This window comes from Clupea harengus, chromosome 20 (genome assembly GCF_900700415.2).
Source record: "Clupea harengus chromosome 20, Ch_v2.0.2, whole genome shotgun sequence".
NCBI lineage: Eukaryota > Metazoa > Chordata > Actinopteri > Clupeiformes > Clupeidae > Clupea > Clupea harengus.
Window position 1 is genome coordinate 14,708,493 of NC_045171.1, and position 18,266 is coordinate 14,726,758.

The 18,266-nt window shown below is 43.7% G+C and overlaps 2 protein-coding genes across 5 annotated transcripts in view; one reads left to right on the forward strand and one right to left on the reverse strand.

Annotated features, from left to right (window-relative positions):
- Positions 1-793, forward strand: part of lin7c (lin-7 homolog C (C. elegans)) — a 12,366-nt gene extending 11,573 nt beyond the window's left edge. Inside the window, exon 5 of the mRNA XM_031587175.2 lies at positions 1-793. This exon is cut by the window's left edge and continues 2,808 nt beyond it. The gene's annotated coding sequence lies outside the window, so the exon portion shown is untranslated.
- A 4,168-nt stretch (positions 794-4,961) lies between these two features.
- mybpc3 (myosin binding protein C3) overlaps positions 4,962-18,266 on the reverse strand; it is a 48,327-nt gene continuing 35,022 nt past the window's right edge. For all 4 annotated transcript variants that reach the window (XM_031586828.1, XM_031586831.1, XM_031586830.1 and 1 more), the window contains 9 exons: positions 15,893-16,027; positions 14,259-14,426; positions 12,621-12,709; positions 11,335-11,530; positions 10,378-10,517; positions 8,086-8,245; positions 7,622-7,758; positions 7,200-7,386; positions 4,962-5,530 (listed from right to left, as the gene is read on the reverse strand). In XM_031586828.1, the coding sequence (XP_031442688.1) occupies positions 5,490-5,530; positions 7,200-7,386; positions 7,622-7,758; positions 8,086-8,245; positions 10,378-10,517; positions 11,335-11,530; positions 12,621-12,709; positions 14,259-14,426; positions 15,893-16,027 (1,253 nt within the window). In that variant the 3' untranslated portion in view covers positions 4,962-5,489. The remainder of the gene's footprint in view (positions 5,531-7,199; positions 7,387-7,621; positions 7,759-8,085; positions 8,246-10,377; positions 10,518-11,334; positions 11,531-12,620; positions 12,710-14,258; positions 14,427-15,892; positions 16,028-18,266) is intronic.

The following is an 18,266-nucleotide window of genomic DNA, read 5'->3' on the forward strand; positions in this document are numbered from 1 at the left end:
GTAATGTTTGCAAATGTTCACAGAAGCATTAAGCAGTGTATAGTGTGGTGAGTACGCTGGTGTTGAATTGATTTTATTTTTATTTTTTTTTCATTTGTTTTAGTTGTGATAACTGACCAGTCAGTCTCTTGGGGCATTGGAAGGATCTAAACCAGCACAAATCTTCCTGAGCCCCCTTGTGGGTGACCCAGGGAAGTGTAGGCAAGCCTAGCCTCTCCTTAAGCCAAGGCCCCTACACAATGGACTTAAGCCACTGCCTTTTACAGAGCTATTTTTTCTCCTGGCTATTTATAAAAGAACTAAGTAGATGTAAGCTTACCACTAAGTGTCGTAGTCCAATGGCAGAGGATACGGATGGGCACTTTGAGGGTAAAGTTAGTTTTCTTGTGGATGTGTGTTGTTGTTTTTTTTATTTTGTATTGATCCTGTTTGTGATTGGTGTGCAGTGTATTTCCGTTGGAAAGGGTAGGAGTAGGATGTACACAGCGTAGGTACACATCTATGTGTCGTACACGAGGTTGAACCACTATTGGCCAGAGTCTCTGAGACAAGGGGATGTCAGCACTTATGCGGTCCCTCGCTGAGGTGGTCTGGCTCCCTCAGCGCAGATGGTGCACGCGTTCCATCATGCTTAGAGACTAACAGAAACACTAGAACACAGGTAGAGGTTAGATGACATCTAATGGCAACGTATTGTGTGAATGGTTATGAAGATCCACATTTTATCAAGGAGAGAGGCAACTAAAAGACATGGACATAATGTTGGTAATAAATGGATTGATTTGTAAACGTACTGGAAGCCTTCCTGGGGCATTTGTCCGTGCGTGCACGGTCTCAGCACGGTGCACGGTCTCAGTAACATCGCTCTAATGTCTCAGTGATGTCTCATGAGAACCTGTGCTTTTGCTCTCGTTGGGAATTCAAGGGGAAAGTCATGTGACGCTCAGACCACCTAATCAGTGTGTTGCTAGCCGTTACCTAGGAGACCGAAAAGCTCCTTGGCAGAACGAAAGGTGATGGCAAACACACTGGTGACACAGAGCTGAGAACACACACTATCGAGTTCACTACCAGGGAGTGAGAGGGATCTCACTGAAATAACTGACAACTCTTTCCTGTGGAGTTGTGTATTATCTGTGTGTGTGTGTGTGTGCATGCTCGCCCGATCTGTTTTTGTCCTTATCTTATCGCCATCACCTGGCCCAGCTAATGACCATACAAACCTTTAAAAAGATCATTCAGAATCCAGTCACCTGAGATAAAAGCTCCGATGTGAACGAATTAACCCTTAATTGAAATGTTGGTATTTGAAGATGAGATTAGTTGTTTTTTCCTGCATTTAGCGCTCGCTTGCATAGTTCTATTACAGACACCCCCTTCTTGACCCCTTTTCTCTTTTTCACTGCAGTTAGAAAGATGGAGAGAGAGAGAGAGAGAGAAAGGTGAGGCTGTAGATTTATTTTTACTCTGAGAAGCATGTTCACAGAGAGTCACACTCGCACAGAAGGCCTCCCTATCTCTCTGTCCCTCATCACTTATTTAGCACGTTTTCTAATCTTAGAGCCTCATGAATCATTCACAGTCTTTCCTTACGTAGGTACTTGGGTGGGGGGGGGGGGGGGGTTTGGTGGGGGGGGGGGAGGGGGGTGAGGAAGACTTTTAAAGGAAACTTTCTGTGGGTTTCTAACGAGTAGATGTAACACACTCATGTAGAGCAGAGGGAGGGGTCTGGAGAGTTCTACCAGTCTCTTTAGTTCTCCCTCTCATTCCAAATGATTGTAGAGTCCCACCCGGAAACCCGAACCGGTTCCGATAAGCAATAAGACTGGACTTTGACTCTTCAGTGATCCGTAACCAGGTGTCTGTTTCCGTCTCTACCCATAATTCACAGCTTCTGCAGAGGGGTTGACTATTTTTGTAACGGCTTTGTTTCTTTTGATATTGTTCCCCTTTTTGATAAGTGATTTTTTTTTCATGCAGACTTTTCCAGATGTGGTTTGTATCCCATATTTTGACTGTGTGTGACATTTTCCCAGGGCCTAGCCTCTCTACTTTCGAGTAACAAGACCAAACTTCTCACACCTTTCTGAGAACTGTTTCATAATGTAGTGTTGAATGTTCAGTCAACTTGTTTGGACTGTTACAGAAAACAAATGTTTCCTTTTTTTTTCTGTTGCATTTCTCCTCTGCCTGTTGTGTTATGTAATGTTGCCGTGGATGTACAGAGTTACTGGAACAAATGATGAGATTTGAAGCTGCACAAAAATAAATTATACCGTGAATTAAGACCACGTCCCAACCCTGCTTGATGTTATTCCGCTTCCTCAGCTTGCAAGGCCCAAGTGTTAAGTTGGGTAATGTCTGTTTGTCATATACCTATAAACAGAAGGGGGCGCTCTGGGGTAGAGGACAGGAGCTGTAGGTTCCCCATGAGATGGGTTGAGGTCTCCTGTGACACTCCTGTCTCTGGCTGTATGAAGTAATGGGCTTTCTACACGGACATGAACGAACTGGGGCTGCAACCAAAAGAAGTAGGGGTGGGGAAAAAAATCGATTTTTCGATTTCTCTCGATTCTCATTAGAACGATTCTGTCTCGATTCAGAAAAGTTCATAATCGATTTTTTAATAAAAAAAATATATATATATAAAAATAATTTATTTTAAAAAAAAAAAAATGTACACATCCATTTTGTGTTGAAATGCAAGCTGCATCGATTATTGCATTGTTCATTGAAAGTCATAATTGTGACAAGGAAAAGCTTTTTCTCTAATAAAAAATAGAGAAGGTAATTCATCTGTTGATTTTCTTTAATTATCAAACACAAAGTAGGAAGTGATTTGAGACTGAGTAGCAAACTCAAATGTTTTAAAAATCGACATGCATCGATAATCGTTTTATCGGTTTAGAATTGATAATCGATAATCGGTTTTGAATCGATAATCGGTTTAGAATCGATAATCGGTTTAGAATCGAATCGTTGACCACTGAATCGGAATCGAATCGAATCGTGAGGTGCCAAGAGATTCCCAACCCCTACTAAGAAGTCTATCAATGTTGAACATGAACATCATGACACCTCAGGAGTTACTAGCAGATACACAGCCTCTTAAACACGCTCACACACACACACACGCCCAGTCTGCACACATTAACAAACTCTTTACACAAACTGGTCAACACTACGTCTCACAAACATGTGTCTCACCACCCTGTCGCCACCCCAACTGACTGATGAAGCGTTAGACCAATTTAGGTCCTTGTCAGACATGTCAGCACCCTTCTCATTTGGGGGTGGGGGGGTGGATGTCAGGTTTTTCCTTCCGGAAAAATGTGTGCTAAGACTGACTGAAGACATGTCAGAGGAGACCAAGTGTGCTCCGGTCGGCAAATTAACGATGGCCACCGGGCCACCCCAAGGGGGTGAAAAATAACCGCACTCATTGTGTGAGGGATGAAAAAGAACCCTGCTGATTGGCTGATGGGTGAAAAATAAACCTGCTGATTGGCTGATGGGTGAAAAATAAACCTGCTGATTGGGTGATGGATGATAAGGGAGGCCCACTCTGCCCTCTATTAGGGCTGGCTGGAAAGGTGATAGATAGATAGATAGATGGATACTTTATTAATCCCGAGGGAAATTTAGGGCTTTTAGGTGAATCACGTCAGCTTGATGTTCTTTCTCTTGTACGTGTTCTAAATTGTTATTTCATTTTATCCAATTCATGGGCATTCAGTTTTGACTTAAACCCAGCGTGATGCCTCATTTCATCAGATTTACTGTGTGTAAAATGTTCAGAGTACAGAAATGGCCCTGTATTGATGCATGGTGTGTAGAGATTTATACACCAGCACTCCACTGTGTCTCATTCACTTAATGTACTCAAACCCATCAATCACCTTCAAATTCCATTAAAATGTCAAGAATGATTGATGGTGCAGCGTAGTAATCCACATCAGAATTATTGCTCACTTGCCCAGATAGTGGCATAATCCAGTTTACGTGTTTAAAGACGCTGATTTTTCCTTAAAGTGTGAGTGTTAACCATTTCAAGATACAGATTTAAATAATAATCTCAAATAGTGTTTACATTTTGTCTATAGATAATAAATCCAAATAACTTTTGCATTATCATAAACAATATTTAATCAAGATTATTAGAAAAATAGTTATAGTATCTTTTTAATGTATTTTTTTGTATTTCAGTGTAAATTCAGGCTTCAGGAATAGATGGCTATGGTCCTATGGTCCATATTTCAGAGACCAGCACTGAGAGATGCCATTGCCTTGGGCAGAGATACTGTATGGGGCAATTACCCTACATTACCCTCCCCCCCCCAAAGTCCCAAACCTTTTTAGTCCAGAGTGACCCACTAATGGCCTGTCCTAATTTTGACACCCCCTTCCATGCCAGATAAGCATTGGCCGGGAGCAAACGTTCCACTGCTTCCCCACCAGTTCCCAACGCGGCCGTGCTTGGAACATTCCGGAAGATTCTCTGCATGGCGACCCATCGGCTGAGAGCATTGCACCCTTCAGTACGGCTCAAAATGGGCTTAGTGGCATTAATATCCAGTAGAGAATAGGGCTAAGTGGTGTTCAGGTAACCTGCTTGATGAACCTGATGAGGGCCATTCCGGCTCTAAATGGGTTGAGTGGCATTATTGCCCCTGAGAGAGCAGTTCTGTCTGGGCATTACGGGGGCCAATCTGCCCGGTTTACAAGCCACCGTTATGGCTCTAAACAAGCAGGTATTTAATGGCACATGCTTGGCAAATCTGGCAGAACAAAAACAGCACGGTGTGTGTGTGTGTGTCCTTGAATGTGGTATGTGTGCATGTGCTGGTGTGCATGACACGCAGGCATATAGGACACTGAGGGTTGCACTAACATACAGCCAAAGTAGGTAGGGGATACCGACTGAGCAAAACTTTTGTGGACAAAGCTGAAACAAGGCATGGTAGCATCCACAAAAACAAGTTTATTTATCATAGACTGCAGCAATAAATAAATATACCCTAGGTGAGATGAAGGAAAATTTGTATTTTAGCTGCCACCCCCACCCTCCGCATTAAAAGGACAACCAAGGACAAATTGCCAAGGCTCCTCATCTCTCTGTCACAAATCCTTCAGCACAGAAAACCAAACAAAAAGACAGACAATAAGGACAAAAGATGGAAAATTGAAGAACCCCGACAAATGTAATGGTAGAGGAGGTTTAATGGAGAATGACAAGGATAGTGACTTGGAGTCATGCTAATAGGGTAATGCTAAGCTACGTACAACATGGAGTTGAAACACAAAGAGCGGCGAAGTGCAGGGGGGGATTACATTCAATTAAATCCTTCAGCAATGTCACATGATAAGCATCATCTCAGGGGGGCAGAAGTAGCCTCTGGGGGTGCAGGAGAACAGGAAGAAGGGGGCAATGGGGGCATCTTCAGCTGGAGCCTGTCTGTCCAAAACTAGGAGTGGCCACTGAAGGGCTCTCACTTCTTGAGTTCTTCCTTGGGTGCCTCCTTGGGTGGGGCTGCAAAGTATAAAATATAATCAGAACAAATCTAATATAGGAATGAGTTTAAAAAAATCTTAATTTATTTAATCAATTTCCTATTTTTTTTCTTAACAAATGCTTCAACAAAATATAATTTGTAAATATATATAACATTTACGATAACACACACACACATGCATATACTTATATATATATATAAAAATAAAATACACACACACACACACACACACACACATATATATATATATATATATAAATTATATATAACACTTAATTTAAATAAATAAACACTAAAACTGAAATATAAAGAAATATTAAAACAAAAATCCCAACAAAACATCAACTGAAAAATCAAGTTAATTAACAGAACAGTTATTAGTGATTCATCAACATAATCACAGATCAAGTCGTTGCTCATGGGAGCTGGTGATGCCAGGAAAGCAGTGGATTGGTGACATCGGGAGGTGACACAGTTTCGTGGTTGTCAAAGGAGCCTAGGGGGGCAGTCTAGGGGATGTCTTACCTCAGCTACACTCAGAGGCCCTGTGTACTCATGCCTGACGTGCTACAGACAGGTGGGGTAACCATGGCGACAGAGGGAGGGGGGCACAGAAGACGGCAGGTGGGGTTTAACCAGAAACACACACAAACAGCAACAAGCCATGGATCTATGAGATGCAATCCATACTACCTTTCTGAGGTGTACCCTGAAGTACACCTCGAGGTCCACACACATTGCTCAGCAAATCTAAACATACAGAAATCTGTGTTGCAACCATCCCACATTTACAGTCAACTTTACCTACAGGAAGTGGTAGAAATGGCTTCACTACAGATTTTATAGCAAAAAACTGACTACTAAATGACATGTAAATGTCAAGATGAAGTTGAATGATTTTTTTATCTAATCGATGTAACATTTTCCTTAAGAAATGAACTGAAAAGCCTCGGACTGGTATGAACCAATATAGAAATTACCTAGATGAATCTGTCTTGTCCAGGATGTCTTAATATACAAAACATATACAAACATTGGCTGCATGTACAATCATTAAATCAAATATGAGTGGCAAAAACATTCATATATGAGGTTTGGGCAATCATATATGACTTCATATTTGAATAACATATGCACTGTCTAAGTTCCAGTGCAATGTTTGAACGCAGACTTGCATTGCAAGAAACTCAGGCAATGCAAGAGAGTGGACAAAGTTATGGGAGATGGTGTAGTCCATCTCTGTTTACCATAGTAGGAGTTTCCTCATGAGAGTATGACTGAAGTGGGGAATATATATATATATTTTTAAATTACCAGATCTACCAGATTTTTACCATTTACGTCCCAGCAGTTTCCCGTCCCTCTGCTGAACTTGACATGCAACTGCTACTATTAGCAATAAACATTATTATTTTTAGTGCTGAGAAAGTGAATGGAAGGTTTGCTGTGTACAGCTGAGTGATATTAGCATTACAGACACATTATCACTGCAATGTTGAGTTCTCAAGACTTATTCCTGGATGGCCTCCTTATTGGTGGTTTACCAATCCCACCGATAGGCATGACTGAGTGGAGGGAGTGACCTTGAGTGGAGGGAGTGACCTTGAGTGGAAGGAGTGACCTTGTGAAATGTACTGCACTCTTCCATAGGACAGGTGCCAACTCCAGACTGTTCTAGATACTTACGGCGAACCTCCAGTTTGCACTCGATCATGTCCTCTCCGCCCTCGTTGACCGCTTTGCACATGTACACCCCACTGTCGAATGTACAGGGCTTACGGATCTCCAGCGTCAGAACACCCTGCTTGCTGAACGTCCGGAACTTGGCGTCATAGGAAACGTCCATCCTGTTCTTATACCATGAGATTTTGGGCTGAGAAAGTAGGGATTAGAACAGAAGAAACTCAGACATGCTATACTGTAAGCAGATGGCAGGAAGAAATGGAGATACTTGAAAACAGCAATGAAAATAAGGTGATAACCAAAGACATTCCCACAGAAATGCACCAAAATACAACTGCCTCCTGTCCTGAAGCTTTTTTTGAGGAGAAGAAAACCAGGAAATGAAAGAACTCTTTTGTATATGACCCCTCGGACTTCACACTGACCTTGGGGATGCCCCTGACGGCGCAACTGAGGGTGGCGTTGTAGCCGCAGATGACGGAGCGGCTCACCAGAGGGTGAGTGAACTTGGCGGCCTCCTTGAAGTCGTGCTCCTTATAGGTGGGGGGTTTGTACTCAAAGCCTGAGAGGGCCAGACGGGAGAGTTAAGGTAGCGCAAAAAAAATTATGTGCTCAACTTTATTCAGCTCAAGTACGGGCACAACATGTCAGTAGGTCTGGAGTAATTGAGATACAGGTTCAGGTTAGCATATCTGTCTGTGTTGTGTAGTTACCTGTTTTCTGAAGTGTAGCATCAGATAAACAGGCCTGTGTAAGGTGTAGTTAATTGTAAGATGTGAGGTGTAATGACCTATTTTCTTAGATGTAGCCACAGGTACGTGTACCGGTCACTGAGGATTAGTTACCTGTAGCCTCAGGTAAGCAACCTGTGTGCCATGTGGTTGGTTACCTGTTTTCTGAATGAAGGCACTCTCTACGGTGGTGCAGGGCTCAACACTGCTGCCCACCATGTTCATGGCGAAGGCGCGGAACACATACTCGTTCCCCATGATGAGGTCAGACACCACACAGTTGGTGCGTCTGTACTGGTCGTAAACCGTGTACCAGTCCTGTGAAAACAACCATGTCAGGACTAGTCAGAGTCACGCTATTAGCTAACGTCTTCACATTCATGTGCACATTTAACTTTAGGCTGGGGCTTTACATTGAACGGTACAATACAGTACAGAACGCATACACATACACATCTAACCTCCCAGTAAGCCTGATTGGATAGAGCTTGATATTGTGATAGTCTGTCCACCTCTACATCTAGGTGTGATCACCTGACATCTGTACATCTGTACAGTCTTTTGGTTTGACTGAATAATCTGACAGACCCGTTGAGGATTGAAATGTTGACAAATTAAGGTGTTTGTTGGAGCATCAATTGCAGTGTGCAGCCTTTCTCTCTCTTTTACATGGAACATGGCGTATCCACACCATGTCACGGTTGTGTCCATCTCGGGGACAGCAGTGCTCTGATAACATGACCAGTTGCATAAATCTTATTACTTCATTACCCCCTAATAGTGACTAATGTGGGGACCCCTGCGGTTTCTTTCGCTTGTGAACATGTCATCTGTTTGTGCCTATCCTTGAGTCCTTCTTGCGGCTAGAGGCCCCAGGCCATTAGTCCCAGTTGGCCCGAAGATAGCTCTGGCTTGCACTAGCTCGATAGTGGAAACATGGGTATTCATGTTCCCAGACACAGAGCAGAACACACACACACACACACACACACACACACACACACACACACACACACACACACACACACACAAAGCTTTCTCGGAACCAAAACTGGCTACACTTTATATTACGGGTGCCATTCCGTACTGTCTACTACATACCTAATAAAGTAAAGTGCTCTGACGTTAGGACATTAGGATTAGTGTGTGTCAGGCTTACTAACATATAATAAGATGTATTATTAAGAGAAGTATTGTATTATTAATGACTTACTGAGGTTCACTAGAGACACTTGTACTACTACTACATACTAACCCCAAACATCTCATTAATGTTGCATCCACCATCAGTAGGAGCAGTAAGGACAGCTGACATAACTATACTGTACAGTACATGTGTTTATGCACATCTCAAGAGGACTGATCGAACAGCCTAAGTTTGTCTTTATAGTTGTGTGTGTGTGTTCCCGACTGAAGGGTTCAGGTACCCTGTGTTTAATGTACCCCTTTATATTTAACTGAGCACCCCTCTGATTGCCAATTGAGATATTATCTCATGAAACCAAATCTGCAGGCATGCTGCTGCCTGAAGCCCCAGTAAACAGGCAAATTAATTTGGCCTAATAATGACGTGTGGCTGGTTAGAAGCCTGAATGAAATCTGAGCCAGGGACTTTTTATTTAGCGGCTAACCTTTTGCCTGTCAAAAACACAATGGTAGCGCAGCGGCGTGCATCAGCTATCCCAAATCGGGCCAAGGCCACAGGTGGCTATGATTAGAGCATGCCTGGCTCGCTCTGCCTTTTGTGGGGGGGGATTGGGGTGGGGTGAGTAAAGTACAGTTTGGGATGCTCTGACACAGTCCCCAGACTGCATCTCTTGTCCCCCTGGTTGCTGGGAAATTGTCCAGCACTATGTCACTGAAGCAAAAAAAATTCCCAGGTGACCGGGCAATGTTTTTTTCTCTCCCCCCTGTGGAATAGTGTACATACATTTCTCAATTATAGCCGAGGCTCAAGGGGCTTAGTCGCCTCACATTGGCAGCCACTGTAGCGTGTGTGTGTGTGTGTGTGGGGGGGTCTCCATCTGGGTACTGGCAGAGCTACACCCCCCCCCCCCCCCCCCCAGGCTTGGAATACTAACCATATTTGTCAGGGTGATAACCTTGCGGGCCTCCTGCATGCTGGGAGCGTGAGTGATTACCCTTCTCCCTTTCCAAAGGCTTCACTGGCACATTGTGTAAAGGTTGCCAGCCATAATAGATTTGATATTACGCCATGTTAAGGTCAGAGCACAATAAAAACTAAAAGAAGTTTTTGCGCGCACACACACAGTCACACACACACAGATGGCAAGGTTTGACGGATGGGAAGGCTTGAAAAGTGCAATGAGAGGTAACCAAGTCCTGAACACTGTTGCAATGGAGATCTATGACCTTTCTTGGGCATGGCCTATACCACTTGTTGCGCTTTGTAAGGTCAAAGGTCAAACTCAACCTTCCTGACCCCTCACCATGGTTCTTTTGTCTGCTTTCTGGATAGTGTAGCCGATGATGTCACAGTTGCCATTGTCCTTGGGTGGTTTCCATTCCAGCGCCACGTTGAAGCCCCACACCTCTGTAATCTTCACGCTCAGCGGGGCGGCAGGTAAATCTGAGAGACGCAGAGAACCAGAAAGGAGTACATGCAGTGTAAAAGCAACACCTTGAACAGGCTTTTACCACTCTGAACTGCATGAAAAGTTATAGCACTCCACCTGAATGGAAAGATAACAGATGAGTGCGCCAAACCAAACCACTTCAAATTGAAATGGCAGTTTATAGTTTAAAGGCGACAAGTGTCTGTTGATAAAAGTGAAGAGGATGAGGAAGTGAAGCGGATCTGGCAATGGTGCAGCACCTGTGCGCTTTCATAGTCCATTATCGATGACTAAGAACTGGCTCAGAACATAACTTGTCATTTCTATGGCAACTCACCTAGCTAACTGAGATTGGCTATCTTGTTCGAGTCACATTAGGTAAGACAGATGGAGAAAACAATCATGAACAATCCAAAACATTTCCCCCTCTTTTTCGCCTCATTGACAGGCATAGAAATGAAATCTCCCTGTTAAGTTTCATCAAACATAAGCTACACAGCTGGCACTACTAGCTACCTAGTACAATACTAGTACCTAGCTAAACAGCCAGACCTGTATCCATGTTAACATGGCAAAACATAAATCAAATCTCTTGTTATCTTGTCAGTTTTTCTTGTCAAAAACTAAACATTGTAGATATGAGACAAGGTCCGCAACACCCTAGTATTTTATGGCTTTATGACATTGTGACACTGTCGCCTGGACTATAAATTGGCCTGACGGCTACATTCTGTTAAAGTAACGCACTTAGGATTCAGTTATGCATGACTAAGCTTCCTACTGTGGTTTCACCAAGCATGATGTCATAGTTATAGTCCTGTGATTTCTCACCGACGATCTGAATGCTGATGTCTGCCTGGTCCTCCACATTCTCGATCTGCAGGTTGATGTCGTACTTCCCAGAATCCTTGCGATCTGCCCTCCGGATGAAGAGGATGCTGTCCGTATCGCTGTTTCGAATGCTGGCCGCCTTAGAGTCCAGGTCCTCGCCATCTTTTTTCCAGGTTATTTTGGGTCTGGGTTTTCCCTGTTTAAGGACAAGGACAGGGAAGTTAAACTGAGAATACTGAGTCGAGTACTCCTTGAGTTCAGTGACTGCAAAAGAGAAAACAAATTCCTGAATGTTGAATGTTCGCTAAATTCATGTCCTTTCCTGGTCTCAGTTTTCAGTACTTTTTCTTGTACCTGATTTTGTGGTTGCTGTTATTGTTTTAGGCAGGAAAAGTCGGCTGCCTCTCAAAGCTTCTCAAACCCGGTATCATTTCCTTGATACACAAATGCACCATAGTACAGTATATCTTGTACATGCATAACCCTCATTACAGCAATGCCTTTTATCCCCATGTGTTCTTGGGTGGACATGGCTGTGGCATACGATAGCCCTGAGGGCTTTGTAAACACACAAACACATGTGCAGGCATCTTGTCATCTTAGTGACTAGTATTCTGTGTGCTGCATGGTGTTTGGCCACTGACCAGTGCATTCATACAGGCTTCATCTCAGGCCCATCTCTCTCCAGCGCCCTAACCCTAACCCCCCCACACACACAGCTGCGTACAAGTGTTTTCCACCCAGCATACCCCGCTGTGGGACCCCCAGATACAGTTTCTTTGCTGTGTGTCTATGTATTAATAGTGTTGGGGGGTGCTGGGGGATGGGGAACACTGTGTTGTACACACTAGCCCATATCCGTGGTAAATACCGAGGCTCAAATTTCAAACAGACACACGCTAAAAGGCCTGAGGGTGATTGGGGGTGTGAGGGTCAGGCTTTTGGGGGTGCCAAAAGCTAAAGACATGGAAAGTTGGGGTATATTTCTGGAGGGGTATCTCCCGCGCTGTTAACCTCTTAAGCCAGGGGAGGTAATGGAGGAGGCTGGAGAGTCGGTCTGGCCTTAGGGGTGATCACAGTGGATCACAAACAACTCTCCATCGTGGTGCAAATCCTTGCCACTCATGTAAGCAATACCATGGTAGCCATGATTACAAAACAGCAATAAGTGAACTACACAAAACTAAATTTTGGAAGGAAGATGATGATTTAGTGTACAGATTAGACACACACACACACAACACACACACACACACACACACACACACACACACGCACACACTGACCTGGAAGGGAATCACCAAGTTGATGGACTCCCCGACTTTCTTCACCAGGGTCTGTCGCAGATGACGGGGTATCCAGAGTTTGGGACGTTCTGCACAAACAAGCAGAAAACCAACCATCAACCATCACCACAAACTTAAAGGAAATAGTCTTCCCCTTCAAGGGAGATCATGTGTGTGACACCAGCCACGCCACTCCCATTCCCCTTCAGTCATGAGGCATAACTGGCGTCAAAGGAACAATTGGCTTGGCATCTTCCCGCCATCGTGCCAAGACGCAATGGAACATGGGCTTTGAGTCTAGGGAGAAGGGGATAAGGAAGAGTCCAAGAGGGGTAACTTGAGGGTGTGAGATTCTACCCCTCCCCTGCTAAAGAAAGACTTTAAGGTTGAGAGTGAAGGGGTAAAACTGATACTGCTCCCTAAACACACACCGAATTCTCAAGATTGGGTGCAGACAGATTACTATTCACACCTTGCTTTGGCTAATTTATCATCCTTGCGGGAGGACGTGACTGGTAGAAATTACAAACCATGACTGGTGCTAGCGTAGGGTAGTCATACTAGTGTTTGAGTAGGCCTAATGTAGTAATACTAGTGCTTGAGTAGGCCTAATGTAGGGTAGTCATACTAGTGCTTGAGTAGGCCTAATGTAGTCATACTAGTGCTTGAGTAGGCCTAATGTAGGGTAGTCATACTAGTGTTTGAGTGGGCCTAATGTAGTCATACTAGTGTTTGAGTAGGCCTAATGTAGGGTAGTCATACTAGTGTTTGAGTAGGCCTAATGTAGGGTAGTCATACTAGTGTTTGAGTAGGCCTAATTTAGGGTAGTCATACTAGTGCTTGAGTAGGCCTAATGTAGGGTAGTCATACTAGTGTTTGAGTAGGCCTAATGTAGTCATACTAGTGTTTGAGTAGGCCTAATGTAGTCATACTAGTGTTTGAGTAGGCCTAATGTAGGGTAGTCATACTAGTGTTTGAGTGGGCCTAATGTAGGGTAGTCATACTAGTGTTTGAGTAGGCCTAATGTAGGGTAGTCATACTAGTGCTTGAGTAGGGCTAATGTAGGCAGTTGCAGCAAGTAGCAATATGTTGTCTTCAGTTCTAGGGTGCAGCAGTGTTGATTACTGAGTACAGTGTTAGTCTCTTACAGTGATCTGTGATCAGTACTGGTGTTACCTTTGAACTGAAGCTAGGAAACTTGTGTCAAACTAAATGAAGCACTTCCCGTTGGAGCTGTGAATCGAGGCGAAATGACATCAACCGTGACATTCGAAGCTATGTTTAACCGCTGCTTAAAAAAAGGTTCTATTTTGGCAAAGTTCGTAGGCACTGTCACTGTGCCGAGAATGTTTCTCGTATCATGTTTTCATTGACCAGCAGGTGTCCCTACAGTGCATCCCTCGATAAATTAACCACTTTTCAACCCATCTGGCTGGAAAGCCTCAAGGCTTTAAGAAGCTTCATCTTGCCAACACTAGTGATCAGTGCTAGAGTGTAGCAATGTGTTCTTTCTGGTGTTAGCAAGTAGCGGTGTGCTCTATCCAGTGCTAGCTTGTAGCGGTGTGCCCAATCTGCTGCTAGCATGTAGTGGTGTCCCGTGTCTCCCACTCCAGTGAGGTTTGGACGTGTGACACTCACGCATTATCTCTCGGATGGTGACGGGCTGGGCTAGCATGGTGGGGGCGCTGGGGCCGGCCATGTTGTGTGCTCGCACGCGGAACTGCATCTTCTCGCCTGTGGGCAGGTTGCGGATGATGACTGAGGTGCGGTCAGTGAGACCTTCAAAGGCGGGAATCCACTCTTGAGCTGGAGAGGAGACAGGAGAGGAGACATGCTTCAGTCCATTAGAATTACTACTAACCAGTGGTTTGCCTCAACTTGAAAGCACAAATGTGCTATGTAAATAGAAGTGACTTGACAAGAAGTTCTACATAGAGACTGAAGGTTTGGACTCAGGTTGACTTTAGTTTCAAAATGGCATTCAACATTCTTCCAAACAGGCAGGCTTTCCCTTTAAAAAGTATATCAAAATGATCACAGCAAATATACAGTATTTGCAGCTGTTAACACTCCTAACTCTAACATGTAAAACTAAGAGGGCTGTGTGTAAAAGTAACATCAATGGGTCATTAGTGAACATATTGTAATTTACATTTAATTAACTCAATTACTGGTTTTCACCACTGGTCTCTATCCAGAGATGTCTGGCCCAGCATGTTGCAGGCCAACTCAATGTATTAATGTCCTCACTGTCCCAAGCCAAAAGGACATGAGAGCCCTTCCTTGCCATCTGGCCAACGGTTACTTTGGCTCAGACAGAGGTGAGAGGGAGCGCGTTGGCTGCCTGTGTCATGTCTTAAGTCCTGTCCTGTCGAGTGTTTTGGGCCTTTAATTCACAGACGTGATGGGCGCGATTATGTTTTTTCCTGGGCCAAGATGGGTTTGGGTCGAGGGGGCTTATGTGTAGCATCTCATACACCTGGTGCATTTTAAACCCCCAGTCTGACGCCTCCACGGATGGATTTAATTAGTGTTAGCAGTGTGCTAATGGCATCTGGCGCTAACCCAGTACATTTGACAGCAGAGCTTTTAGGTCTGCCAGCCTGCAAGGCCTGAGACGAGACTCTTGGGATAGCAGCTGCTGATGACCAGGTGGCAGTTGTTAGAGTTTTTAGAAGTAGATTGTTTCACAAACTGTATATATTTTGGAAGTTCTGGAAGTATAAAATATTTACATAACCCTGTCATTTTCATATATGTTTACGTTGGTGGAAATGCTGCCAAGTAGTCACTAAAAGAGACAGTGCTGATTAATGTTTATTTTGTCCCTACAAATGCTTACAAAAGTGTGTTATTTCAAAGTATGTTAACATTTATTCTTTTGGAGATATTTCCATGTAGTCATATGGAGTTATCTATGGAATGGACCTGCACGAGATCAGGAGCAAATCTGAACCAATTAGAGTCCTGCCTCTGTCTCCTGTCATTATCTCTGCTCGATCACTCACACACTCTTTGTTCCTTTTATCTTAATAGTACCTAAGTTTGGAACAGACTGGCATCAGGGGTGTGTTTCCCAAAATAGGAACTCGGAGAGAGAGAGAGAGAGTGTTCAAAATGATGGTCACTCTATCGCTAGTAGTCACACAGCGTCACTTTCGGGAAACACCCACACAAACCAGGGTCTGATGCGCCCCTAAAATGAGACGCTGTCCCATCTCTGTCTCCCATCCCTGTGTCCCTTAACTCCATGTCATGGCTCTGATACTCACTGCCCTCTATGCAGTACTCGACCCCGTAGCCCTCGAGCTCGGCTGAGCCCACCCTCTCCGGAGGTTTCCACTTCAGTGAGATGGTCGTGTCGCTGATGTCATCAATACAAAGTGCCATGGGCTCGCTGGTGGGGGCTGGGAAACAGGAGAGGACAGTTTAAGTAGAAGCATTTTTAATGATGGATGTTTTTAATGTTTATAAAATAAAGTTCCCATCCCACTGTAGCAATGTCTGTTGCTAATCTTACAGTGAACTAGCATGTCTTTTCATAAACTTTATTATACTAAAAATCATCAATCTACTATGATCAAAGACGTGTCCTTTGTGAATATGAAAACCCTTAATACTGAAGGAATACATTGAATGATAGATAGCATAGTCTAGACTGGTATCGTGTAGATATTGAACAATAGGTAGCATAGTGTGGACTCGTATAATGTAAATATTGAACAATAGGTAGCAAAGTTTAGACTCGTATAGTGTAGATCTATGTTACATGTCTCCTGCAGAGCCATCCAAAATGGCAGCAGATGGTAACTGTGGCCCATGAGTGGACATATGAGTTTCCTTCCCAAGACATTCTAAGTGTAAACTGTGAACAGTTTTTACGCCGACAGACAGAGAAAGAAAGAGGCAGCATGAAAGAGAGAGAGAGAGAGAGAAAGAAATAGAGGGAATCAATCTGTATGATTCCTTCATTCATTTTTCGTGATAGGAACAAAACTAAAAAAATGTTTCAAGTGTTTTTTCAGTTATTGTTTCCACAACCAAAATGTATTATACACGGATTGAGATCACTCTGTAACCATTGCCATTCAACCAACCATGACCGAACCCACCAGTTAGAGCCATGGAAACTTTGAAGTGTCAATAAAACCTTCAGACCTCCTAGAATATCCGTACCCCCCATGGCCACTCTGAGCCTCCCTGTAAGATCCTGCACTCTTTTGCAAAGGCTTAGACAGGCCAGAAATCAAGAGCTGTCATGGCTGGAGAGAATACGTGCTAAGCTCAGGCTAGCTGAGGGAATGATGCTAAGACGAGCGACCTCATGACGTCATTGAGGGGGAAGAGAATTAGACAGCAGCTGAGTCTGGTATAGGCCTAAACAGCATCTGAGCCGCATCTGAACAGCATCTGGGTCTAGATCTGTACCACATCTGAACTGCATCTGAACCGCATCTGGGTCTAGATCTGTACCACATCTAAACTGCATCTGAACCACATCTGGGTCTAGATCTGTACAACATCGGAACTACATCTGGGTCTAGATCTGTACAACATCTGAACCGCATCTGGGTCTAGATCTGTACAACATCTGAACCGCATCTGGGTCTAGATCTGTACAACATCTGAACCGCATCTGGGTCTAGATCTTTACAACATCTGAACAGCATCTGGGTCTAGATCTGTACAACATCTGAACTGCATCTGGGTCTAGATCTGTACAACATCTGAACTGCATCTGGGTCTAGGTCTGTACAACATCTGAACTGCATCTGGGTCTAGATCTGTACAACATCTGAACTGCATCTGGGTCTAGATCTGTACAACATCTGAGCTGCATCTGGGTCTAGATCTGATCAAGTCAGCTGCAATCTTGCAGTCTCCTTGGAAAATACAAAAGAGAGAAGAGGATGTAAAGAGAATAGGTGTCCCTTGCTCTAATTAAGCAACTTTAAATGTTTTAAATGTTATTCCTTGAAGGCTATAGATAACAGTGTTACTTTCCCTGTGGGCTTATCTGAATGCTAGTAAAGGCATATAGATATAACTCATCATGTGTGTTTGTACTGACTTGGATTACACTTAAGCACTCCCATTTATCTACTGCCTTCGTAACACACTCCCTTTATCCAAAACCATTAAACATAAATCACTTCAAAGCAAAACATTCAGCCATACTCTATATATATGTATATATATATCCGCAGGCCATCTGTCAAACTGTCAACCAAGTGTCGTCGACTAACGCGATGATGGCGTCACATGGAATCTGTCAGGCCAAAATAAGGTATCGGAAAAGGTGAGCTGTGACCCCACACTTGCCAATAACAGCCAAGGTTAAAGGTTCCCATTTAAAAAAAAACAACTAAAAACTGAATTATCAGTATCACTTGAGACTGAACAATAGGTAGTGGCCTCACAGTAACCTTTGTATACACTTCAAAAAAGGTCTAGAGAAAGGTGCCCGCTTTATGTCTTATACCTTATACCTTAAGATGATCAGTTCTCCTTCTTTCTCAAGTGTGTAAATTGAGAAAATCTGTAAAATGAGTGCACTGAATGAACTTCATGTATACTTTGAAGTACGTACTTTTTTGTGTGTGTGTGAGGACACTGATTTTCTCAGCGGTCAGCGCTGATATGGTG